The following is a 26836-nucleotide window of genomic DNA, read 5'->3' as shown; positions in this document are numbered from 1 at the left end:
ATGGTATCTAAGCGATCAATACCGTCCTCAGACACCCGCAGCACCTGAGGACTAACACAGGCCTTTGTTCAGTAATTGGATGTAGTTCGTCCGGCTGATGATTAATTTTCAGTTCGGTTAGAATCGCACTTTGGCACCCTGTTCTTTCGGTTTTGGACAAAAACGAGAGAATTATTGATACTTTCTATTAATTTAACGGATTTTTTACGTCACTTTATCAGAGTCGCACGACCCGTCATTCAAAAACAACCTGGGGCCACACTGTTTAGCCACAAAGCAACTAATCTATTTCGCTTAATAAGATCACGGGTTTAATTTCTGAGATGGGTAGTTTTATTCGGACTTTTCCGGGCTTCAAATATTTCGAGGCTCCCGTATATGTCAATAATAACTTATTGCAATTAAATTACAGCATTGGCCTATTACAAGATAACTAATGGGTGATGTTAGTGTGATGATACAGCGTAATATTAAAGACTGCATTTACTGCATTACATTGAATTTTGATTGATTGCTCAGTTTTTTCTAGAGGTTTAACACACAAACAGGGTAAAGGGTTGCATAAAATAATAAACTTGTTTCTTTTCAGTTTTGTTTATATTCTCATAAGTAAAAAGAGCATGTGGACATAATTGGGTAGGTAACGTCTGTCAATATCAGACGACGTAATGATCCAAAATAAATTAGCAATGTAGTTTGCTGAAGGCACACAATTTCAGGTTCTGTGAGTTAATAACCACAACAACCCTATATAATATAATTAAGTTCTCTCATCTCTATGTACATATTATTTATATATCTCGACAAACTATCATGTTCATCTTTATATTACAATATTTTTCTTCCAATCTTCCTGTACAAAAGATTATTGCAATTTTTAGACATTAACTAAATTTAAATAAATGAACATCGCGATAAAACATCATTACCAATCATTACGTACTTACTTAACCTAGATTTTACAAATATTGGCATAAAATAAAAAATATCTATGTTCATTATGAGGCACGTTACGATTATCTTTAATTATGTCAACAATACATAATAATTAAGTTTATTTTACTTAAAGATTATGAATAAAATAAATCTGACAAAAAATATTATACTTTAATGTACCATCTCTTATACAAAAATATTTCAAACCATGGCAAGTCATCATGTAACATTGGAGTAAGCAATCATTATGCAGACTGATAGTGCCCGGCACGGAACATGGCAACAGTTTGTCGTGGTCGATGGAAGTTTGCGCACTGTGTTATTTTATAGCTAATAGCTAAGTAGCCGTAATTTAGTTTAAAACATATCTACTTGGAAGAAAGTGAACATAAGAAAAAGATTGAGTTAAAAGTTAAAGTGAGAAGTAATGAGAAATACACAATGCACGAACTTAACCCTACCACAACATAGTCTTGCCATGTTTCATGCCGAGTATTACAGAACATCTGCTCATATGTCCTTCAAAGTTAAAATAATATCATTTTTATACAGTTCACAGTAACAAAGGAAGCAAATTCAAGATAATGTTGATACCAACCGCTTCCTGTACTCCATGCAAACAATTTATTGCTGTCTACTCTCAAAGTAGACTGTATTCCACCACAAAACATGCAGTCACACAAAATAGAACCTCAATTATAAAGTAATAAGACTCAGTTTACTTATTGCTCCATGTTTTAGTATTGTATGCTTGCCAGTTTGAGAAGAAATCTGTTCGAGGGTGAGTAGAGTAACGTTTAAAATTAAAAACACCCAAACCCTATGAAATAAACGTTTGTCGTGAGGTCAGTCGGAGTCGCTGCCGGATTCGGACAGGCAGAGATCATCGTTCAGCACGTCCGCCGGTAACGCAGGGTTGGGGGGCGCGTTACCTGAGAAATAAACAAATTAAATTAAAACTACTGCTTTCATGGCTTGGCTTCTCAGTGGTTCTATTCTTCGACTCTCCGAGTGAATTTGATACAAAGTATGGAGAGCATATTCAAATTTGACGGAGTCGTTCTCGAGTTTGTAACACCTATTCATATCTATTTTGATAAAGCTATGTTAAGAAGAAGATTAGGTAACCAAAAGGGCCATAGTTTGAACATTTTACTGTATAAAATTGTAGATCATACTGTACACTATGGATGCATTAAAGTGATTTGATGTGAATTTGCAACTGTCTAATACAACCATAATGCTTCTCCAAAACAATCTTATTGTAAATACACCAACAAAGTAGCATTTCTACTACTGTCAACTGAATATGCAAATTACAATCTTATTTCTAAAGCTACAAGAGTAATGTTGAATTGTACATACCGTTGGGTATAGGGTGGTGAGCGCTGGAATCGTTGTCATCACTATCACTTCCACTGTCAGAGTCACTGCCACTCTCACTCGATGAACTTGAAGAACTGTCTTCTTGTTGCTGAGGCTGTGAAAGCAGATTATAAGTGAGATATTATATTTCACAGATTATTATTATAAGTTAATGTGTGTGTAAGTATACTGATTTTAAAACAAACGGTATTGTTTTTCTAAACCATTGCGTCGCTTTTTAACTTATACACAAGATACACAAGACAAAGACTATAAAATAAAGACATATTTGTGTAATGTCGACCTTTTAATAAAGTCATTGGCTCGATTTATAGAGTAAATATGGCCGAATCTCTTTGAAGAATGTATATTGAATTGGGAAAGTTTTTTTTTACAGTTAATGTAATATTAGTTTACCTGGTGGTGTGTGGGCGGAGGTTGGTATGCGGCGGTAGTGTTGTGGTGCGGGCGGTCGGGCGGGGGCGCGGGCGCGGGCGCGGGGGCGGGCGCCGCCCGCTCGTAGCCGCGCGCGTACTGCGGCGGGGGCGCAGGGGGCGCGGGGGGCGCGGCCGCGGGGGGACCACCCGGGCCCGACAGCGCGTCGTCCAGGCCTATCATCGGTAGCGACGCCAGCGTACTATTGCCACCGCCTGACCAACTGTTACAAATAATACTATTTTAGACCGTATTCTTCATCTCATCATCATTATTCATAAGAACATGCAACCACAGATATATACATGATATTGTTCAGTTATATTTGGTACGAAAATATTCAAACCGAAATAAAATATGGGCAGACAGATGTTTAGATAGCGCATATTTATAAACTTTGAAAGAAAAAGTTAGTGTATGTAATACCTTGTTACTAGAACAAAAGATTGTTATTGACCCATTAACATTATTTTCTTGTACCTATACATATTACTCCAAAAAAAGACAATAATATGGTATAAAACTTACGGCGCTGCCTGTGGAGGTGAGGTCTTCTGCCGCGGCGGCGAGCGGACCAGTGTGGGCGGCTTGGCCATGTTGCCCGCGCCGTTAAACCGAGCCGCGTTGTTCGGCTGGGCTGTTCCAGGTACTGTGTAACGAAAATATTGCTTTAATAAAGATAGTCGATAAAAGAAACTACCAAAATATATCAACATCACTAAAATCGGACAAACTAATAAAACTGCCGTCACTGCCGTACTCAGACTTATTAATCGTCAACAAAATATTGACTAAGGAACAGTTTACGTAATCATTAAATATCTCTGAGTGCGCCAGTAAGTGTTATTATTTGTTGGCCACATTATGACGGGCCATGGGTAAAGGTTTGATAGGTTATGGCGTTGCACTATAAGAATACCGCAGTGAATAGAATTAGAGGATCCAGTGCCACTTATGGAGCCCACCAATATTGTTTTACTGAAATAAGACTCCCATACTGCCTCGTCTATCTCCTCTAAGGTGTATTTTGTTACAAAAAAAAAGGTTAATTCTAACCTGCATTAGTGTTACTACGTCTATTGGTTGCGACGCGCGTACGCGACGTGGAGCGCTGCGTCGTGTTCGTGAACAACTCTGTCGTTACGGGCGTCAGGGGGCGCGGCTTCTGAGTCGTTTCTTGCCTGGAAATACACATAACATATTTTATTAGGGCTTCTAGATAACAGACATTTCTTTGACACTTAAATATCAAAAATAAAATACCTACCACTTAGCGCAAAAACACTTGTAAAAGGGAAAAAATAAGTCTAATGAATTCAAAAGTAGCATTAGTTTAAGATGATATTTGATAACAAAATCTAAAGATTTGTTTTCTGGAGATTCTAAAACTTCGAATCTCTCGCTAAGCAGTTCGTGAACCACGAGATCAATGAGGTAACGTAACGGTACCTTATTCTGTCTCATTGCATAACAGTTTTTCTTTTTTTTCTTTCAAGAGAAAGTGAAGTGATTCATTTATTTGGCATGTGCCTTCTAACTGAATATCTATGACGTGTGTAACAAACAGATAAGTGGAACTAACGTGGTATTTCCGATGGTAAAATCTTCAATTAGAATCTTGGTCTAGTAAATTGTTTCGACATATTGAAATACACATATCTACGCTAATAACAGGACTTTTATGCAACCAGACGTGCACATTATACCTGTACCATGCACTTTTCACCAGTCATGTTATGACTCCCATTCATAAATTATAGGGGTTAAGCCCATAAACATAATACCAGGCTAAATTAATCCACAATCCTCAAACCTGGTCAGGCCAACAATGCACTTATAACTACTCTTGTTGGTGTCCAACAGCTTCGGGTGCATACCATCGGGTGATGAGGTTACTTGTTCTAAAAAATATATTTAAAAAAAATACTAACCTAGTCTTTTTGACTTGTATATTACTAGAGAGCTTCTCCAGAGTAATCTCGCCGGTAACTCTATCTATAATGAGCACGCAGTCCTTGGTGTAAGGCCTCTGGTTGCCTTTGAAAATTGTCTGAGGTACGCCCGCGCCATCTGTAGGGAACAAACGAATTGGTTAATATATTGGAATATCCTAAAAACATATTATAATTATATACATTGTATGTGTCCGAAAATTAACGAAGGAAAGTATGCTGCTGATTCTTCAAGGTCTGATTCTGTATGCAGTTTTAAGAAACATTAGTTCAAGTTTTTTTTTTTAATTATTATCACACTCAATTGCATACAATATACCTTAATCGAATTTTAATTATGTTTAGTTATTCGGAACTTCTTGTAAAGATTTATTTATGCATTTTTTTTATTAGCATGGTTGTCCCACTGCAGGGCAAAGGCTTCTCCCATTTGTCTATTAGACAAATAAAATTGCTTTACAAACACTTTAATTTTCCTGTTAGAAGTACAAATTACAATGAAAACCTACTGACTAGTATGAAAAACCCAAAAATGTTGCAGGGAAATTCCTAAATAGTTAAAGTATGATTGAGCATTCCTTTTATTCCCGGAAGAGAAAAGATAGATCAAGGAATACTCATAATTAATTGATAGGAAAAAACCGGCCAAGTAGCATTTAGTCTGTTTTTCTTAGTCAGAATCTGCACAAAGAGAATTAGATTATTTTAAAATGTTACATTATGTCAATTACAGTATTTACGGTTTTTTAAATGGTTGACATAGTCTACACATTTTTAATTTTTAACTGTCTTAAGCACCATGCTTTGAGTAGTCTGGTGGCAAATTAATAGTGTAGTTTTATTTTGTCAGGGTTATCACTACCCAAATATTTTACCCTTTCATTATTGAACCATAAAATCTAATTGTTGAGTTGTAAGAAACTTTGTACTCAGAATAACTAACAAGACAAAAAGTATATACTATCATATACATTTGGTACAGTCGTTTGGGAGTTATGCGCTATATAGATCAATAGATATTTTCATAATAATGTAATATGGATAGATGATACCATGACCTAAAGGTATACATAAATAATGACTACTTACCCAAATGTGGTACAGTAACTGTGACTTGATTATTTGTTCCAACATCCACGGTCGCCATTTTGTTAACGTCCACTGACGCCGGTTTGAAGTCATCTGGAAATTATGAATGCAACACTGGTCTTAATAACACTAATATGTATGAAAGTATGTAATTAATTATGTAAATCCTGCTATGGATTCATAGTGAATCCCATTTGAGATAAACAGCACTTAGTTATATGCACATTATTTAGGATAATACCTCCAATGTATCTACTGTAGCAATGTAAAGCAAAATAGTTAGCATAAATTTAATAAATATTCTATAATATAAAGAAAAACAAATTCTGAAATTAATAGCCGATCTTGATCCAAAATCTCTGGATCAATCTAAGTTTCTGATAAAAATTCCATGAAACTAATGTATTTTTTTTTATAATCCATACATTTTAGAATTAGTTATTATATTTGGGTTATAAAACCTAGGATCAGGACTACAAGACTAATTAATATAGACAGACAGACCAACATGATTTAAAGTTCAATAACCTTAAAATATAACAAGGTGTGTTGCTGGGATTAATATTTTATTTTAATAGGCAAAGCACACTGGCTGATAGCCAAGCAAAGGATGTCATGAGAATGTTAATCTATATTATGTTTTAAGTTACAAAACTTATGAACCACACCCTTATTTTGTCATCATCATTTTTCAGCTTAATTATTGTCAAGAACTTAGTTCCTTAACATGATTACATTTTAAATAGATCTTAATTACGCAATGAAGTAATCAGCAAGTATTGACAGTAATAATAAAATCAATTATCTAAATTAGTAGTTACAAAGTTTATGGTCATAGTCCATCTGGACTAAATAACCAAACCAAACTCAAGACCAGCTTAGGAAATTAACTTGTTATCAATATGAAGAGTAAAATACAGAATGGTTGGTTTGTGTCATTCTACAGAGAAGATTGACTAAAAATTCACTTGCAACCCACTAATAACTCTTTGAAAAACCCTGATCTAAATCATCTAAAATTTCAGTGGCTCTAGTTAATAACCATTTAATAATGATGCAGTCAACATTTATATGATAATAAAAATTAAATCTAAATACTAAAACACTGATAAGACAAGATTTGAAAATTAAATATGGATTAAAAGGAATCTTTGATCAAAAGCCTAGTTGATAAAATACTAATTGTATAGTACAAATTGTTTTGTCTTTCACATATTTAATGAAAGGTTTGTAACCAAAATAACATATAAAACTATTAAACCTTGACTGTTCAATTTTAAAACCTTGTTATTTTCTAGGTCAGAACTGCATTCACAATATAACTAATGAAGTGTAGTCAGTTATTTATTATTAGCACTATAGGCCTATAGTGTACATTCAGCAGCCCATGAAAGCACACACATAGGCCTCCTCTGAAATAGGGGTGTCTGCTATAACCTCCACGCTTAGCAAGCAGGTTGGAAAGAAAAAATTTATAGGTTTGTCAGAGAACAGTGCCCAGTCTCTATTTAATATTGTAGTCCCTTAGTCAATCCTTATGACATCTGTGGAACCAATAGAGGTGGTGACATTATTGTAGTGACTGTGCTTTAATACTTACATTTGATTGTATGATATTGGGATGCCTTATTGTTAGTAAAACTCGCTCCCAACTTCAACTCTCTCACATCATAGTTCAGGCTATGTTTATCCGCCATTATGACACTTGGTTTTCGGCCATAAATATTTTTTTTATCTGTAACAAAAAAGAATTAACTATACAAATTAGAAAAAATATCTTGGCAGAATGTTTGAAATGCGGACATGTAGAACCTTATAGATGAAACTGAGTTGCTGCAATTTGTAAACTGAATTTATTATGCAATGCATAGTCAATCAAATAGTTCATGTTGTTATCAGTAAATGTCACTTAGATAACTACAATGATTTCAGTTTAGTTCTTAAGGTAATCAATCTCATTCATTAATTCTCTGGTAATCAGGCAGAAAATCTATTTCTCCTCTTTAAACCTTTAGATTGAAGAGAATATCAATGAACAATTCTGATGTAGAATCACTTATTAGTATGAGAAGACAAAATTATAGCAATTTTATTGGTAGACTTCTAACACAAAATTCACCATGTGTTCCAAAAAAATACCACACAGTAAAAATAATGTGTTGAAAAAAGGAACTAAACTAATTTATGAGTATAAATGTTTTCTTCTCATGAAAACTAAACCTTTTTACCTTTATTACAGATACAGGGTGTGGCTTTATGTAGATTGATGTTTGAACTACTTTTATAACAGTACTGTACATTAAATAAATTGCAAGTAGGCATGTATTTATCATGTAACTGCAATTATAACCTGAGTACACAGACTACACTACATATTCACTTCCTAGGAATAGGAATATTATTAACTTCTGTTAGTTGTAAACTCTATTGCCAACATTTTAGACTAAGTTTAAAGTTAAAGACCACATTTTTTCTTCAGATTTTACATAGGATATAATTTTATTAAATGAAAATCTTTGATGTTTGGCAGATAGGTGTTTAAAATCTGTGATCTGCTTAGCAAAGATTTTATCACTGTACTATGGACCAGAGAGGGTCAAGTTAACTTATATCAGGGCTTTAAAATAGATTCCAAAGTTAGTTTTATGTTGAAAATTTAATATTAGTAAAAATCTTTTTTTGAGAATGTAACAGTGGTCAAATGAGTGTGTATTAAATAATTTAAATACATGTACATTTATAAATACCTGTGATACAAGTAAATACACCGATACTGGTAGCTATTATGCATACGTACCTCTACATTCACTAACACAGCTGACAAACTAGGTCTAAATTTTTTTTTTCGCCACAACACAGTTTACTTCTCTCAATAGTAATAGTTAAAGATTTAAACTTTTAAACAATATTATGCTGCATAAACAACGAAAATATGAAGTTAATTGCAACATAAACTCATAAAAGAAAGTTCAAATAGATAAAATATGGCAAACAATTTTAAAGACTGAATGATACCCTTACCTTCGATTGATTCTCCACCTAAGTTTTATCAAACCCAACTATGTCTCAGAAATAAATGTCATCGTCAGTACGATTTTTAGGCGCACTAATTAGATAATAATTTCATGGAAAAGGGCTCGTTATAGTAATAAAATAGTCCAATAAGTTAGACATGAACTATTCCTTCGACCTAGTTCCCATGACGTTTAATTTAGAGATGGCGTGTTATCATTTTACTAATCAAGTAGAGTAACGAAAAGTTACTAAATTATCAATAGTCAGGTCGAAAGTGATTATAACGATTTTACCTGTCATTTACATGGTATATTTTTCAAGGTAGCCCGCGAAATTTAAATTTTCTTATGTTTTTTGTAATTTAGTAAAAACCAGATGTTAAAATGTCCTAGGATATTAAATTTGAAGGCTTCTCGTGGTGCTTTGATAATTAATTTCAATCCAAAATCTATAGATTAAGATCGATGTGACTGACTGCATGCATAGTTGGCGCAGTGACTGGGCAACTGGCTGCCGTAAAACGTGTCGCGGTTTCGATTCCCGCATGGAAAAAGTTGTGTGATTCACAGATTGTTGTTCCAGGTCTAGATATTATGTATATATGTGAAATTGTATGTTTGTAAATACAACCACGACACAGGAAAAATCTTAGTGTGAAAGATATCATTTGTTGACATTAGTGGCATGGAGATTTTGCCAAAAAAATATCTTAATTCACGGATTTTTCATTAAGATTTGTTACTTTAATTTAAGACCAGTTTTAGATGTAGTAAGTCATAATCTTCATAAGGAGATTATTGAAAGTAATACAAACTTTTACTTTTGAGAGAGATAAGAGATTGTTAAGGTAATATGATAATAAATACCACGCCATGTAATAGCCATTGCCGCCGGTATGAGATCTACGCATTTTTTCCCTTTTATGTTAGGCTTTAAGAGTCATGTTATTAATAATTGAGAAAGTAAATTGGTTAATTTAAAGCTGTTACTAAGTAATGCATACTTCTATACATTCTTAAATTATAAAGCTGTAGAGTTTGTTTGTCTGAACGCGTTATCTCCAACGTTAACTAAGGGTTTGAAAAAAAGAATTTTGTGTTGAATAATCCATTTATTGGTGAATGCTATTTACACTGTAAACCATTATGCTATAATTAATAGGAGCTGAGTAGCAGGTGAAACCATGCGGAAGTAGCTAGAATAAAATAAGCTCACCTTTACTGAGATGAGCCATTCTAAGCTCTCTTCCTTTTCTGTCGTTATTCCACAGACACAGTGACGAAGTAATCAACTATAGTAAATTTAAAAGAGTTTATACTCTTAAATATTTGAAATCCTGGATCCAAGTACTACCCGTGTAGTACGTTACGTTCAAAAAATAGTGTTCCGAACCGACGCGACACACGGAAGAAACACAAATATGATACGTGTTCTCGCTTTGAAATTCGGGTATACACTGAGCCCAGGGCGAGGGCGTGTGCGAGGGTGTCGACGTGCCGATACTACCGACGCGACGCGACATACGTCTCCAGCACTGTTTTAGCGGTTCGTTCTCACTTATTGGTTAGCAGGGCACTTGCAGCAGACCAGTTTACCAATATTTTAATTAATAAACTTAAGGCAAGGATTTTTCAATTGCAATGAAGTAATTTTTGTACTAAAATAAAGAAAGATAGTAATAAATAAAATAATTAAATGATTTTATTTAAAGTTTTTTCGTTAAATATCGAAATTCTGCACCTAGTCGATTTTATACTTACGTAAAACTCGAGATAAAACAGCTGTAATTTAAACTACTTGGGTTTGTTGGACATCACTAGGAAAATAAAAACGTTCTATTTGTCAAATGCATGACTGTCAGTGTCATTGTCACTTTTGAACTTGAGGAATGAAATGAAAATTGAAACTATTTTGTATACACTTTGCTTGCATTCATTTGTACGTAACTTTGTTGATTTCGTTGCTATAGACCGGGTACCTTAGAAACTAAACAATATGACCAAAAAGTCAATTACTTTGGACGTCGATCCAACAATCATGGAAAAAAATATGAGGATTGTACGAGTAAGTTTTAGTTTGAATTTATAATAAACATCGCACAACTACACTTGGTTATAAATGATTATTAGTTATTAAATTGTGTTGTTTTATTTTAGGAAAACCCAGTTGAAGAAGAGTTCAACAAACTTTTGTCCAATGTCGAAACTATACCATCAAAACTCGTGAAACCCACGCCAGGTAAACAATTTGAATAATCATACATTTGACTCGGTCATTACAAGCTTTTGTTCATACCTAATAAGGCTACATTTTAATAAATTCCCTAGTTCCATATTTGTCAACATCTCACATGTACTATTCCATTGTTACAGGCTTTTGTGTGAAAACCTTCACAAAGCCAGAGGGAAAGAAAGTCTTTGTGAACATATGCCTGACAGATGCCATCATTTGCCCCCGCGACATTAGCAATGAAGAGCTTATGCAGATCCTCAGCTCGGAAGATCCTTCCTCTTATAGAGTCCCTATGAGTATTGGGGAGGGTAGGACTGAAGCAGATAGATCTGGGGCTCCAGCCACAGTCTATGATGTTGCTATAAACCCAGAATTCTTTAAGAAAATTGAAAAGGATGACTTGTTCCAAACCTTTTTCCTCACCGTTGTCTTTGAAGGGTTACAAGACAAGTATCAATTTGAAATTGACATGCAAAAGTACACTGTATTGAAAAATAGAAAGTCTATTGGCACTTTGCAATGCCACAGAATACAGATAAGGGGTGTAAAGAATAATGAGAAGGAGACTAAGTCTCCTTTGATTGAGGAGTTGGATGATAAGGGTGTTGTCCAAAAGCCTAGTGTTCCGACTTTGAAGAGGGAACTGGAGTATAGACTGAGACGGGAACCTCCTACAGGAGAGATTGAATACTTGCTGGCTGAGTTCAAGATACCTTCTTGTGTGAGCACATTCATATCTAAGTTAAAAATACAGATTTATTAATTGCCTAAGCATATAACCTCTTTGTTTTTAACCACCTTAAAAAAATATATATATTTTCCCAGTTTTTTGACCTGTAATAGCCAGATAGATCAGCTAATTTAGCCACATTTAGGCAGAAAGCCCCTGCCTGTTACAACTGTTCAGTAAAAATCTTCATATTTCAGAGTACTGTGTAATCATATCAGTGTAAATTATAATAAAAACTTTTCACATCTTACAGGTAAATGTAAAAGACCTAAGTTTGGAAGTTGGAGAGGATCGCCTGGTTTTAGACTCCAAGGGACAGTTTGAAATGGTGGACTTCTTCCTGCCTTGTAGTGTGGACCAGGAAATTATTGATGCCCAGTTGAATAGAAATGATGATGTAAGTTAAACCAGCATAACTTTGATTAGATGAGAATGTTAGAGTGCTTTTTCACTACAAATGTGGTATCTAGTTACGCTATGAAGATGTAATAGCTAAGCTGTAAAACACATGACTGTTTTCACCAGTGTAGCTATGTGTTCCAATGAAGATGATTGGTTAAACAGCCAAACTTACATCCACAACAAAATACAAAGCACATCTCTGGTGAAAAAAGAATTCTGTTAAATATTTTAATTTGATTTAAAACCATTTGATTTTTTTTAGAAAAGTCACTAAAATAAAGAGTGTGTAAATTGTGATTGGTCTATGGTCTATAACTCTTCAATGCTTGTTTTCAGATGCTGTTTGTGAAAATGCCTGCTATACATTAGATACAGATAATATTTAAAGTTAATGCCTATTGTTAAAGCTTGAAGAATAAAACGATTTTATTATTATAATAATTCTTTTATTTCATGGTCAATTGAGTTAGTAAAAATGCAACTTGGAATCAAGTCAATATAGTGTACAGTATTTAATATCATAAGAGATTTATTATTACCTATTAATGATAGATAAATAATGATTAATGTTCTATTTGTACTAGTATTGGCTCAATATAAAAGGCACTATTTATTTAGACATAAAGCCTTGTTGCAGAACAAGCCAAATTGACTCAATTTAGCAAAAAAGGAATGTTCAAACTTACTGAACTGTTTTATTATTCTGTTTGCAACAAGCCTCATGTATTTACAATTCTCTATGTACTTTTAAACAATTATAAATTCAGTCTACATCTAGAGTTAGCTATAATATCACATTCAATATCGCATTTGCTAATTCCTATCAAATTTTTATAGTTACTACTAAAAGTACAATAAAAAAAGATTTCATTAAAAATATTAATCATAGAAAGTTTTAAAAACATTATAGCTGCATGATATAATAACCATTTTTATAAAACCACAAATTAGCATAAGTACATGGATCTTTATAATTATTTTATTAATTATCAATAATAGCAATATGAAATTTTAGGAACAGTGGAGGCCTAATTCATAAAGAAACACTATTTTGATTCACTTTAAGGCCCAGCGCACACCGGCGAAGGCGCGGCGAAAACTGGCGTGCCAAAGAAGCTTGAAGAGGTACCGCGTGCCTCCCACTAAAGTCAATCTTTGGCATGCTGTTTTCATCTTTATGCCATAGTAGTTAAAGTTCAACTTAAATTGATTTTTTCTCAGTATTTTCGCCACGTTTCCACCGGTGTGCGCTAAGCACAAATGCTATAAGTGCCAAATCGTAAATTTGCTATAAACCCATCGATGTATTACGCTACTGAGAACTACTATATAGTATATGAAATTCCAAAAAAAAAACAAAGCACTACTGAGGTTCAGATAACAATACCCTTCCCCCTCAGTTGGGTAAAAAGGTCTCCACTGTACCTATATTGTTAAATCATTAACTGATCACAGTATAAAAATAAAAACTTAATATCTAAACACACAATCACTTAGATACAAATAAATGCAACATGATGTCGATCCCAAATAGCTTGGGTATTAGTATAAATCATACTACAATATTACATGACAGCTGGCAGTTTCTCTAAAGAACTGGATTAAGACATAAGATCTTTCAGTATCACAAAATATCCACATTATAAATACGAGTTAATCTTGTATGGTAACAAAGTATTAATTTTAAAGAAAATTAAATTAAAATAATTAGTATACGAGTTGTGATTCGAGTTAGCCTCAATTTTAAATTTAATTAATTGACAATTGGGTCTACTTATTTCTACTTCTCAGTTTCATGTTTCCAGTTTTATCATAAAATGCTTTGTATGATGGAAGCTGGCTAACTAATTATTTCAGCTAGGTATAATTAAAGGCAAATTCATACAAAATGAATAAGAAATAGTAACATATTGCTGTGAATCAAAAATATTGATTGACTTTATAACTTTGCATTGATTAATAAACAGAATAAGCATTACTATTCGAAAAGTTCCTAATTAATTAACATTTCAGATTCACAGCAATGTAAACTTTATGACTAGCCAATGAAGTTCCTTTATCAAACCACAAAGCAAAACTGGGAACACGAGACAGAGCTTAAAGAGATTCAACTAGAATTCGTCATGATGTATATGTATACTTTTTCTTACATTTTGTTCTATACCTGCTAGTAAACTTTCATCGTATTTCCTTATATGATACTTTACTTCTTTCAACACAGTTTCATAGTCTCTCAGAGGTATGTTGATGACGGTGCTGAATCTTTGCCGCTGGTTTCTACTGAGATATAGTTTAAGGGTGGGATAAGACATTATTTGTTCCTGCTGACATATACCACGTTCAGAGATGCAGTTCACTCGGCCCATCTGTATAGCGTTGTTTAGGAACTGAAAGGAATAATGTTTTTATTATAATTTTGGTCATAAGTTTGATATTTTGTATCTCGATCCCTGGAATTATAGACAGAAGTATAGAGATAGTATAACATTATCTGTAACCATCATTTGACATCAACATCATCATATCAGCCACACGACGTCCGTCCGCTCCAAACACAGGGCGTCACAATGACTTCCCAATCAGGCGATTGGAACTGATCTGCATCAAGCTCTTCCCTACGAATATCATCTGGTCATTTGCCAATGTATATTATAAACCTTCTCTTCATTAAAGACTTCTTTGTTATATTACCAAACTCACTCTTCAATGATTTTCATAGATACCAAGTCATAAACTTACTACTTTTGCAGAATACACGTCTAAGGGTCGGTTCCTATCTAACGTAATATACGTCAAGCGTATCATCGGTTGAGTGTGAACGGTAGTACTTTTCTATACATTTGTCTGTTCTGACGTTACGCAACCGATATTACGCGACGCATGTTCCGTCAGATAAATCCCTAAAATCTAAATTAGGAATATTGTAATAAACTGTCCAAGTAGGACTTACATAGCCAGCGATCGCAAAGGCCGGATACTTCTCATAGCAGCTGAAACATCTTGGTGAATGGAAATATACCAGCCAAGGTTTCTTCGTTCTGCAATACACAATCATCGTCAGTAGCAGAAGTATGATAGTGTAGTGGAGATGAGGTCTTTGAGAAGTAAGTTGTAAGTATGAGTAGAGTGAGAAGCATGAATTGAAAGATTAGTGACTAGGATTGAAAAGTTATGAGTTGGTTATATTGAGAGAATGGATGTTAGAAGAGTTAGAACGAGAGAGTCGATAAAAAGAAAGAGAGAGGGAGCTAGAAGTCGATAGATGACGCCCTAGACAGTTGTGAAAAGGGCCAAAAAAGCTCCTTCCGTCGATTAGAAGAGATTGATGAATGAAAGTAAGAGAAGTAAGTGAGTAGCTATTCCAGAGTGATGTCATCGTGTTAGCGTGCGTTGTCTCTGCCTGTTTTAGATATTTCCTTGAATGTTATTTTCATCAGATTAAGTGATTTTAGAAAAAGTGATATTTATATTAAGTTAACAAATTGTGGCAATAATATGTATGAAATAATAATAAATCTTCTTCCATTATAGTGTTGGTGATGCGAGAAACCCATATCGAAGTATTGAGCCGATGTTAAGTTTTGATGTTAATGTTAATGAACATTTACCGTTAGTGAGAGGGCTCTGTAAATGAGGCTGTATGCATCATATTATGACATGGAATAATGAAGTAATGAAAACTAAAATGGTCGTAGCAATTATGGATTACAATAAGATTACAATCAATGTGGTAAAAATGGGTACCAATTTTTAAATAAATCTTTGTCCGACATTACAATTTTTACATGGTTCAAGGATACCTTAACAAACATAGGGGTCACTGAATGAGTTAACTTGTGGGGAATCGAACCCGATACACTTTTAAAGTTTGTGAAACCATATTAGTCAAAGAAATTGTAATTAATTCTTACCCAGTAGGATTCAGTTCTTCAGCGATGACTTTCTTAGAGAACACTTGCCAGTTGAGTTTCTGTGCGGAGTCCACAATATGCTCGAGTGCCCATTCCAATATGTAGGGCGCTTGTGCCAACTCTTGTAGGTTGATACTAAGGAAATAAATTATTTTGTTAGTATTACATTGATAAAGTAATAATATTTACAGTAAAAAAGGCCATGTATGTTGACATTGCAACTGACTAAGGACATATTTCAACACATTTCTACATAATAGATGTTTGTTGTATTGCTTGTCGCGCCATGCTGCTCATTACTATAAGCCCCTGGCGTGGCTTGAAAATATTCCGAGTTATATCGTCGTTACGTGAGTATTGCGATTCGCGCCGCGCCTGGGCACTCGCAACAATGTCCATTGTCTTTTGAACTGGCCTATTCGTGACAAAGCATGGTTCTACTACACTTGCGCTGGATATGTCTCATGAGGATTATAATATAAACAGGGTGTAAACGGAACTCTCCCAAATTATAAAGCTGCAAGAGTAGGTGATGGCTAATCTCAGGAACTACTGTCTGATTTGATTATTTTTAACAAATTAGCTTATATTCATGTGTTTATGTAAACATAACGTGAAATAGGCTGAAAATATAATATAAAAAGATGATGACCAACCTGATATGTTCAGTGGAGGCGACAGGATATATCCGTGCAGTCGGCCAGCGCACGTTGGCACAGAAGTCTGTGGGATTGGTCGCGCAGTTCAATATGCCCACGCGCACGAACTTCAGCGGACGTAACTGGAAGCAACATAAAGATAAAGACATTTTTTATTTGTATTAAAATGAGTTATATTACACATAGGAAGTATATGCAATGGTTATATGTGTTGTTATGTTATGAGGTCTAGGCGTACAATAATACCATATTTATGGATAAATGAAGTTTTTACAATAAGTAGTGTTTGTTTATATTATATTTTTTCAAAATTGGCTAGAAGTTCGCAATACAATGTGTATCATTTGCAGAATAAAGTACAAGCAATTTAATTTAAAAGTAATAACAAAACGGATCAAATTCTATCGTATTCTATCTATTTATCTGCACATTATGGGTCTCCTAGACACAAGCGGAGTTTGCCGTAATATCTAGCTTGTCAGACAACGATCTTTTAGGTCACGATCTTATAGTCTGTTCTTGCAAAGAAGCGATGGTGATAAGCAGAACTCTCTCATCGCCCCATAGCTTACATATGTAAACTTGAAATCGATACTGACAGTACTAACCGCCGCGTCTGCGCACGCTGCTCATTACGAAGTCCCTCTGACACTCCAAACTAATAGAGCTTTTCTCCATATATTAACATGAATAAAGCGTAATTTTTAGTTGCTTCGTCTATTAAGATTACAACTAACCTTCTTGGCGACCACCATCCACTCGTAGGGCAGGTTGTCGCAGGTGTACCCGCACGGCCTGCCGGCCGGCACGAACGCGAGCAGCCACGTGTACTGGCGAGACGACACCTGCATTATCTCCAGCAGTTGTTGCTCCGTCAGTTCTATGTCTGTTGAGAGGGAAAAACAGTTAATTATAAATTGTCATCTAGAGTTAGGCAGTTGTCCCACCGGCAACGATGAACGAGTAACGAGTAGAGCTAGAACTAGAAACGAGTGAAAACGAGTGAAAACAAAAACAAACAAGTGAAGCGAGCACTCGCCGGCAGTGTGAACAGTCAGCGATCAACTATTTGTATATGCATCTCTTTTGTTTACACGGAAAGTATATCTATTGTACGTTTCTTGAGCGAGAAAATAGCCGATAGTTAGTCGTTCACTCGCCGTTGGTGGGACAACTGCCTTAACGATCATAATTTAAACATAATTTTATGATTTTTGATAGAAACTCCGTTAAATTAATTATTATGTTCCGTGGAATGCTGATCATGAATGAATGAGCCTCTAGCATGGTTTGAACTAGTCGAGTTGTACTCGTCAAATTGTTATGCGAGTCAAAAGACATAATAATTTATTTAGTATCCATTAAATTGCAAAATTCTTAATCTCTGGCCGTTAATTTTTCAAAATTATTAAACGAAAATAAATCTCGAATTAAAAAAATAATAATTACTTTGAACCAGTTTGACTGTTTTGAACGCTATGCTGATAATTTCAACTTATTTTAAATAAATAAGTTGAAATTCTCTTTTGGAAGAACACTTATAAACTACTTGTATAAATGAATGTGAACTCACCTTGACTATTAACAGCCATGTCAATGAAATCCGTCATTAAGGTCCCGTAGTCCCGCTTCTGGTACATCTTGCGTTTGGCTCCATCTTGTATTACTACCACGGGCTGGTACGATACTTGCGTGCAGTACTTCGCTGTCTTAGCAGTACACGACATTATGCCGAACTGTAAAATAAAATGTTTATAAAGTCACACTTCTTTCTGGATTTTTTTAAAGTAGAAAGGTCATGCTTCGGCAATGAGCCGGCTCGATTGAAATGATACCACAACTTTATAGAAATCATAGGCCTTAGTACGAGTTTGTTTTAGGTTTAACGACATCGAAACCAGAGCGGGTTTAGCGCTCTGGTTGGTTGGTTCATTCGCGCCAGCCAATCAAAGCACCGAACGCGCTCTCGTTTCGTTTTCGTTCAACGCAAATCAAAGTCATACTAAGGGTACTGGCGTGAAACAAGCGTTTTGTTTGGCTGTGTTACTGAAGTTACTGGTCCAATCCCCATTCCCAAATCCACCAAACCCTATCCCCTCAAAAGGTTGACAACGCACTTGTAACTCTTCTGGTCTAGCGAGTGTCCATGGGCAGCGTCGATTGCTTACCATCAGGTGATCCGTTTGTTCGTTTAAATATCCCATACTGAAAATAATGCTACGTTAGATAAAATGATGGTTTACTTACATTAACATTTTCCTTGTCCAGGTGGTCCAAACTGGCTTGAGTGAACGGTTCGATGATGTGCTCCCATTGAGTGCCGTACGGGGCCAGGAGTAATACCCAGATACTTGTGTCCTCTGTAAACAAATATTTTAGAGATATAGTACTGTACATTACAACATCTTTTATAGTTATCTGTTTACAAGAAAAATGAGAGGAAGAAAGATGTAGAAAGATAAATATAAAGATTTGACCTGTGGCTGGGCAACGTATAGCGTGTTCCATTCTCGCCCGGAATAACTCTTTGTGGCATCAATCTTGTATCCAAGAGTGAGGCAGAGTTTAAAAAAGAAATAAAAAAAATATTGGTATGGAGATTATGTAAAAACCGAAATCGATCGAGAAATAAATCATAGATTAAGATCGGTTAAACATTTTGTCTGAGGAGAAATCCTTTTATTTCAGAATCGTTATATCGAATGCAGGACTGATAATCCACTGATCAAGTAATTATGGATAAAAAAGTCATTAGAGGGAATCTCCCTCTGATGGACTTTAACCTTAAAGTAACATGTAACATCGTAAAGTTATAATTAATACAGAAATGGATATAAAATAGTAAAACTACATACCTCCATCCAATATCCTCTGAAGATCTGAAGGTGACAATGTGTGAAGGTTCAGTGCTGCAGTAGCGGTCTGTATGAAGTCCTTGACGTCGGCACCAGGTGGGGCGCGTTGGTACACTCCCCCCTTCTTCATCACCCCCCACGCCGGTGCAGACTCCACGTGTAATGACGCACATAGCTCTGGCATTTTGTCGCAGTTTATTTCACCTAGAAAGAAATAAAGATGTATAATAAATATGTAAGTTTCAAAAAATATTGAATTGATAAATGTGTGATTTCGAAAAACTACACGAATCGACGCAAAGCTGTAAATAGCGACTCAACTAACCAAGTTTTAATTCTTTACATTGTAATTATAAATGAGGTAAGGTAAAAACATGTATATAATGAACATTATGAAGATACGTAGACATTTTCATACAAAAACATTACCCATTAATAAATATTGCTTCAAATTTTTAGTCATAACAACCCTATATTAGGCATTCGGGTATTTTTACTGTGTAGTAATAATTCTACTATTTCTTTATATAACTTACCGAAATTCATATCAGGGAATGCATTAATCATCTGATGCAGCTGCAATCGATTCTTGTTCTTGGTTGAGAAGAAGAGTACCCACGTTTTTTGCGATCCAGTTCGTAAACTGTTCCTGATTTTCTGTAAAAAACAAAAAGACTATTAATATTATAGATCAAACGCCTATTACTATTTTTAACATAATAATATCACAACATTGTAATTTCATGTGAGATTAAAAAAAAAGATATTGAACATCGCCATATACTTAGTAGTCATTATCACTATTAGGCTTATAGGATGAGATTTTTTTTGAGGGTGTAGTATCATCCAATTATTTCTGCCGCCTTGGGCGAGGCGAGAGGGAGTGTCAGACTCTTACTGACAAAAATCTACCCCGTTACTAATCCTGCCGGAGCCGGAGCCCCGGTAACCGGCTAGGCAGTCCGCAGCTCTGGGTTTTAAGATAAGATGCAAGCGACAACAGACATTAACACATTCAGTGCCACCGACTCGCCTAGCGAGTCCAATGTTTTTGCTCTTTCTTTCTGCTTAAAATAATACTGAAGACTTAAGACACCCTAATCTAAAGAATTGCATAGAGGGTGCAACTCTACGGTTCTGGAATTAAATTAACGTGGACTCTCTGGGCGAGTTGGTGGCACTGAATGTGTTAAAAAAAGAAGGTATATACAGATTTATAAAAGGAAAAATTACACACCTTAAATTTCTCCGGCCCAATAACTTCAACTTTGGGTAAATGACGAACGATATCCTCGACTATTTCCATTTCGTCCACGCTTTCTATTTCCTTGGTAACATCCTTGTACTTGTACACGACTGTCGCTTGTTCGTTGGACGTCAGCTTTTTACGGAGGTCCTCGTCTTCAACTATAGCGAAGGTTACTACACCATTCTGAAAAAAGATACTTACTTAGGATTGCTTCATTGGCAAGTGATGTTTCGATTGTTATGTTTAAAAATGGGGGAATCGTAGCTAAAGTATGACAATATAATTATTAATGTTTATTTAATAAAAAGTACAAGGTATGAATTTTAAATTAGCGTGATGTCCAACAAAAGTATACAGTCAAGTCAGTTTGCATGTTGGATCTTATTGTTCTGTTTGTAGTCAAAAGACTCAGTCCTTAGAACATATGACATACAATTAATGATCTCTGTAGCTGAAGTAAAATCTTACAGCTACTTTTAGTCCACTTAGGATAATTATAGGGCTTCTATAACACACCATATACATCTTCGCCAGTTGTTACATATTTATGTATGTACTGCTCTCGAAGTATAAAAGAAATGATGAATGTGACGTTAGGTTTAACAAACATTGAATTAACCCGTTGTCTGTCGGAACGCAGATCTACGCGAGACACAATGTGTTTTCTATTGTGTCTTATATACCGACAGACAAGGGGTTAAACACTTCTAAAATATACTCACCAAATGAAAAGCGATTCTAGTAAGGTCATCCCTCTCGATCATGGTGGATCCTAGCACATACGCCATCCGTTTGTCCTTGCTCCTCAACTGGTCTATGGTGGGGATGTTCATGTGGTTGCGTAGGAACATCATTATGTAATCCTCCAAAGAGTCCAGTTTCAAATCCCCGTTGTAGTAGACGACGCCGCCTTTTTTACCCTGTTGATAGAAATTCATATATGTAGTTTTATGTATCGATATATGTAGAGAAGCTCATCACTAAATAGTATAAAACAAAGTCGCTTTCTCTATCCCTTTGTATTTTTAAAACTCTAAACAATGCAACGGAATTTGATGCGGTTTTTTAAATAGATAGTGATTCAAGAGGAAAGTTTATATGTATAATACATGCATAATATATCACCCATGCGAAGCTGGGGCGGGTCGCTAGTAATCTATAAAGGGGAAATCGCAGGCTGTTGGTAATGTTGCAATTTTTATTGGATCCTAACATATCTTTAATTTGCAGCCAACCAACAACAGCCACTTGTGTGATTACCAAATTAGGATTTGAATACATTTTTAGTTATAAAAACTGCCTAGTTGGTCGAGTTGTCGCAAGTGCGACCGCTGGGCAAGGGGTCTCGGGTTCGATTCCCGGGTCGGGCACAATACTTCTGGGCTATTTTCGGTTTTTCGAAAATTTCTTAGTAATAGCACGGAATCTGGGATTGTACAGTATATAGCAATAGGCTCAACTCCTATTACATAGGACCTTAAGACAAATGGTGAACATTGTACATTTAGTGCCGTATTGTGCACCTCTGCATACCTCTTCGGGGATAAAATACGTGATGATATTTTTTTTTCTTGTTATAAAAATCTACCTAGTTACTATAGCTAAGTATGATCAATTTTATGATGTAATTAAAAACGCGCCGTGAAGAAATAAACTATGGTGATTAATTTAAATAGAAACACATAAAGATAAGAATGCCATAGACGCCATAAAGTAACAATTATTACCAAGTCACGGTACTCGTAACTGAGTTATAGCAAAAGTGTATAATTGCCTGGAAAATGCTATGTTTTAGAAATTTCTCAATAGTAGCACAACGTCTAGAGTTATTAATATTAAAAGAACATCCCTTCAGTAGTTTTTTTGCGTGAAAGAGTGACTCACAAACTTTCTTATTTATAATATTAGTAGGATATAAAGTATTACTTGGTAGATATAGCTACTTACATTAGGATAAAACAGAAGTGTAGGATGACTGTGTATACGCATTCGGGAGAAACAAAACTGAGGTTGGATTTTACAGTTTACAGCGGCTATATTAACCTGAAATAAAAATAATTAAATTATGTTTTTATAGTAACTATCGTGAGACATACAAAATTAGCTAAAAACCACGGTTTACTCGCGTAAATTAATGGAAAAAAGTTCTACTAGTTTCGAGTCACAGAGGGACTCTTCTCTCGCCGTAGAGTAGGCTGCGCGACGTCGCCGCGTCTGCGCACGCTACTCATAATGGTCCCTCTGTGACTAGAAACTAGTAGAACTTTTCTACATTCATTTATAAGTAAACCGTGATTTTTTGTTGATTTGGTCACAAGTGGTAATAAACATTATAATAGAATTAAACTTACAATTCCATTGTACACTTCTGCTAGCTTCTTCCAACTGCTGGCTAGATTACGGCAAGGCGGACAGAATGGTGAATAGAAGTTTATGAAGTAGAAACCAGTCTTCAAGTAATTGTCTGTAATTAAAAAAGAAATTGAATGTTATAAAAGGCACAGTCATAATAACATTAATGACAGTTTCGATGATAATTTCGAGTTTCTGATTAAAAAATACATAAATATATATTTTAAGGTATGGCAAAATCGTACGTCAATTTTTTAATTTGTGTGCGTGGTCTCACACAGGTGTGTTTAGTTAATAAAAAATAATAATTCTACATAGTTATTGCATCAGCCTGCATGCACTACGCAATGCGAATTAAACTACCATTTATACTCAACTGTCTTCCCACACATATTTGTAAAATAGGTCACGAACCATTTAAATTAAATGTAAAAGGCATACATAATAGTATTAGATAAGGTCTTTAGTAGTGCAATTTTAACCCTTACAGTATAATAGTTATTATTACTAGAGACTTGTTTATAGTTTGGAGGAAATTAAATCAAAGGTTTAAACCTAAAGAGTTCCCTAGGCAGGCACGTCATTTTGTCATTGTCATCATCATGACATCTCCAGCCTTGGGCGAGGCGTGAGTATCAGACTCTTACTGACTAAAAACCACCCCATTCCTACTCGTGCTTTTCTCGCCGGAGCCGGATCAGGCATCAACCCTATTCGGCCCCAACAGTGGTTGTCTGATGGCGCATTGGGGCGCGCGCAGAACGCAACGCGTCATACACACGTGTGGGATAATATGGCTAGGTAATGGTCAATCAGCCTATTATCTTTGTTGCTACTGTTTGTAGTATAAGAAATACAGTCTACAGCAAAATAAAGATCAGTAGAAAGACCACATGTTATAAGTAAATAGACAATAACACATTTTTCATTTCACACTAACAACTTGTTATTTGTAAGACTTCTATTGTTCTGAAATATGTACTATCTTTTGAATTATGGTTTTTTTTTATCATTTAAATAGCATTTACAATAGGCTGTCATGGTTTTTATTTTAAATGGAATCTATGCTTCTTAATTGTAGTAATATATAGATTACAATACATACTAGATTTTTCAAAGATTTGCCTGAGAAAAGAGGTGACTGAATAGAAGAGAATGAGAAATTCTTCTTTCAAATTTAAAATTAAACACTAGCTTGTAACCGCAACTTAATTCAGATGGAATACTGAGTTAGGCTGTTTGCAATAGATATGTGTATGAAGAGATTAATGAATATGGATCAGTTAACATGCAATACTTACTAAAGTTGTCTTCATTTAAGTTGTCAACGAAGGGATCGTTGTGATAGAGGCCATCGTGTAACAATCTGTCATACTCCTCCCCAGAATAGAATGGTTGCTTGTTCATAAAACTATAGGCATTGTTAGATCTTTTCTCTGGATCTTTTAATGCTTCGTAAGCTTCTGTTATTTTAACAAACATCTTGTGAGCTTCTTCGGTCTGGAAATTAAAAGATTTTGTTAGTACTTATATTTTTTTACACTTTAAAGCAAGTTGAAAAGATAAAATAAAAGAAAAAATAAAGATAACAGATTTTGAAAGTAAGAAAATGAATATGGTTAATACCATCAGCCCAAATTGTGTGTACAAAATTCATGTGCATGAAACTAATAAAAGAAAAATAATAAAATAAAAAATACATCAGAGGAAAGAATAAATGAATGAATGTTTACATCATTTATATTATGTTTAATAAAATTTCAAGGAAAGGTCATCTAACATAATACTATGACCTTTAAGAAAGAGCATGTGGGATTTAAAGTGCAGTGTTGGACTTTCAAAAAGCTGCCTTATTTATTCACATAGTTTTATAATGAGCAATACACACATCTTTAATTTGGTTTAGTCATTTTAACTAATACAATTAAGTTTAAAATTTATTACCAGATGTGTTGAAACGAAATACTGGTGAGTATGGACATAATTTTATATTTATTACTTATTAAGTAATTGCCTTTTTATTTAATATATGATGATGTGCTATTTTTGATCTATCTATATAAAGTAATCAATAATATGTTTAACTACTTACAGGATTCTTGTCCGGATGGTATTTTACCGCCAGCTTCTTGTAAGCTTTTTTTATTTCCCCTGTTGAAGCTGCTTTTGAAATACCCAATACCTCATAATATTCTTCATAATTTACAGAGTTAACCGCGCCGATTAAAAACCACGCGAGTAGTAGGAGTTTCAACCTAAAACAAATTATCAATTAATTTCAATTACAGAGAAAATTAACAGTAAGTACAGATTTCATAAAAGCTCAATCAAGTTATACTTACATTTTCAAAATATTAAAGTGTCGTGTTTCTTATGGTACTTTTCACTGATAACTTTGCGGAACTGGAGTAGAATCACTGGTATTTTAATAATTAGAGCAACGCCAGATAACACCGTTTGTACGCGAAATAAGATAAAAGTGAACTGTTTACTTTTCGTGTAGGAGTCGGCAAAGTAGGTAGTTACGTTGATTGAAGTTTGTAGAACTTTTATCAACACAAGATTCAAACTCAAGTGAAAGTGACAGATGAGAACCTGACATGAGCACAGACTGAATATGAATATAGACTATCTATACGAAAGAAAGGAGGTAAGAGGTAAAGAATAGGCATAGACTATACACGACTATAATGCAACAAGTGCAGGAAAGATGGCGTGACGAGCATCCATAGATATAGATATTCTTGTTGTTTAGTTGAATAATCCATTTACAGTTTTTGAATTATTTCTACAAAAAATATCTGTCGTGTGTATTTATTGTATTGATAAGTATGATAACAAATACATTATTGTCGGATTTTTTGAGGTTTTAGAATATTATAAATAAATTTAGTTTACCACCTCGTAAAACCTCTATACCACCAGGATGGCGCTAGTAGTATCATAACGAGAATCGAGATAACGAGTCTGTGTTTGTCTATAATTCACCTCTCCATTTCCGGTTTGAACTTTGCCGGAAATCCGGAATAAAAAATAAACCCCTATCCAGTATTCATTCAGTCATAGTAATGTAAAATACATTTTTCTCAGTTTCCTAATCAATATTAAGAGTTACCAATACTTCCGGCAGTTTTCAACATTAGGTATGCTTATTTAGTAACCGATTTTTAAATAATGTAATAATAGTGAAGATACGAAGGCACCAAGTCTGCCTCTCATCGGTGTCTGATTAAATTCTATTATACTTATTTTTGCAAACAACGTACTTATTATAAGCTCCTCTGGTTTTGCTGGTGCCAATTGTGGGCGCCGTTTGCTTACTATCAGGTTGTTTGGTTGGTATTTGGTTGTAGCCGACCTTACTGCAGAGGCGGATTAAGCATATAGAGCGCCCTAAGCCAGCACCTCATAGGTCTATTATGGGACCTCTCATGGGGCTCATATCCCAAATTTTTTGGCACCACTGTCACTCTACGGGCAGTTGGGCAAGCACATCTCGGCGCTCTTTCGTAACTTGGCGCCTTACGCATTTGTTAGTTTGCCTTAGGGATAATACTGCCCTACCTTATCCAAAAAATATAATTTTTTAAAAAAAATCTAGTATTTTAAATTATCACGAGTACGAGATTCTGACTCCATTGGATTTTGTGTTAG

General features: G+C 34.8%; 3 protein-coding genes across 3 annotated transcripts; 1 reads left to right on the top strand and 2 right to left on the bottom strand.

The window, feature by feature from the left end:
* Positions 1-575: 575 nt before the first annotated feature.
* On the bottom strand, positions 576-9000 carry LOC118265129 (ell-associated factor Eaf). The gene is made up of 9 exons (XM_050705993.1): positions 8799-9000; positions 7378-7512; positions 5778-5870; positions 4668-4806; positions 3793-3917; positions 3265-3385; positions 2719-2959; positions 2302-2416; positions 576-1868 (listed from the first exon to the last, which is right to left on the bottom strand). The coding sequence occupies exons 2-9, from the start codon at positions 7472-7474 to the stop codon at positions 1783-1785; spliced, it is 1017 nt and encodes a 338-aa protein (XP_050561950.1). The 5' UTR covers positions 7475-7512; positions 8799-9000; the 3' UTR covers positions 576-1782.
* A 1654-nt stretch (positions 9001-10654) lies between these two features.
* Positions 10655-12597, top strand: LOC118265135 (PIH1 domain-containing protein 1-like). The gene is made up of 5 exons (XM_050705995.1): positions 10655-10856; positions 10949-11030; positions 11165-11745; positions 12008-12151; positions 12493-12597. The coding sequence occupies exons 1-5, from the start codon at positions 10788-10790 to the stop codon at positions 12523-12525; spliced, it is 909 nt and encodes a 302-aa protein (XP_050561952.1). The 5' UTR covers positions 10655-10787; the 3' UTR covers positions 12526-12597.
* A 1040-nt stretch (positions 12598-13637) lies between these two features.
* On the bottom strand, positions 13638-25771 carry LOC118265130 (dnaJ homolog subfamily C member 10). Its single transcript, XM_035577847.2, has 16 exons — positions 25525-25771; positions 25275-25437; positions 24484-24682; positions 23182-23294; positions 22778-22873; positions 21553-21750; positions 20819-21013; positions 20118-20238; positions 19582-19785; positions 18974-19086; positions 18300-18462; positions 17464-17612; positions 16724-16848; positions 16068-16202; positions 15107-15194; positions 13638-14543 (listed from the first exon to the last, which is right to left on the bottom strand). Coding segments are annotated over exons 1-16 (2340 nt in total). The 5' UTR covers positions 25527-25771; the 3' UTR covers positions 13638-14267.
* Between the last annotated feature and the right edge of the window lie 1065 nt (positions 25772-26836).

Source organism: Spodoptera frugiperda, chromosome 28 (assembly GCF_023101765.2).
Source record: "Spodoptera frugiperda isolate SF20-4 chromosome 28, AGI-APGP_CSIRO_Sfru_2.0, whole genome shotgun sequence".
Classification (NCBI taxonomy): Eukaryota; Metazoa; Arthropoda; class Insecta; order Lepidoptera; family Noctuidae; genus Spodoptera; species Spodoptera frugiperda.
Note: the sequence above shows the minus strand (reverse complement) of the source record. Positions and strands in the feature narration are given on the sequence as shown.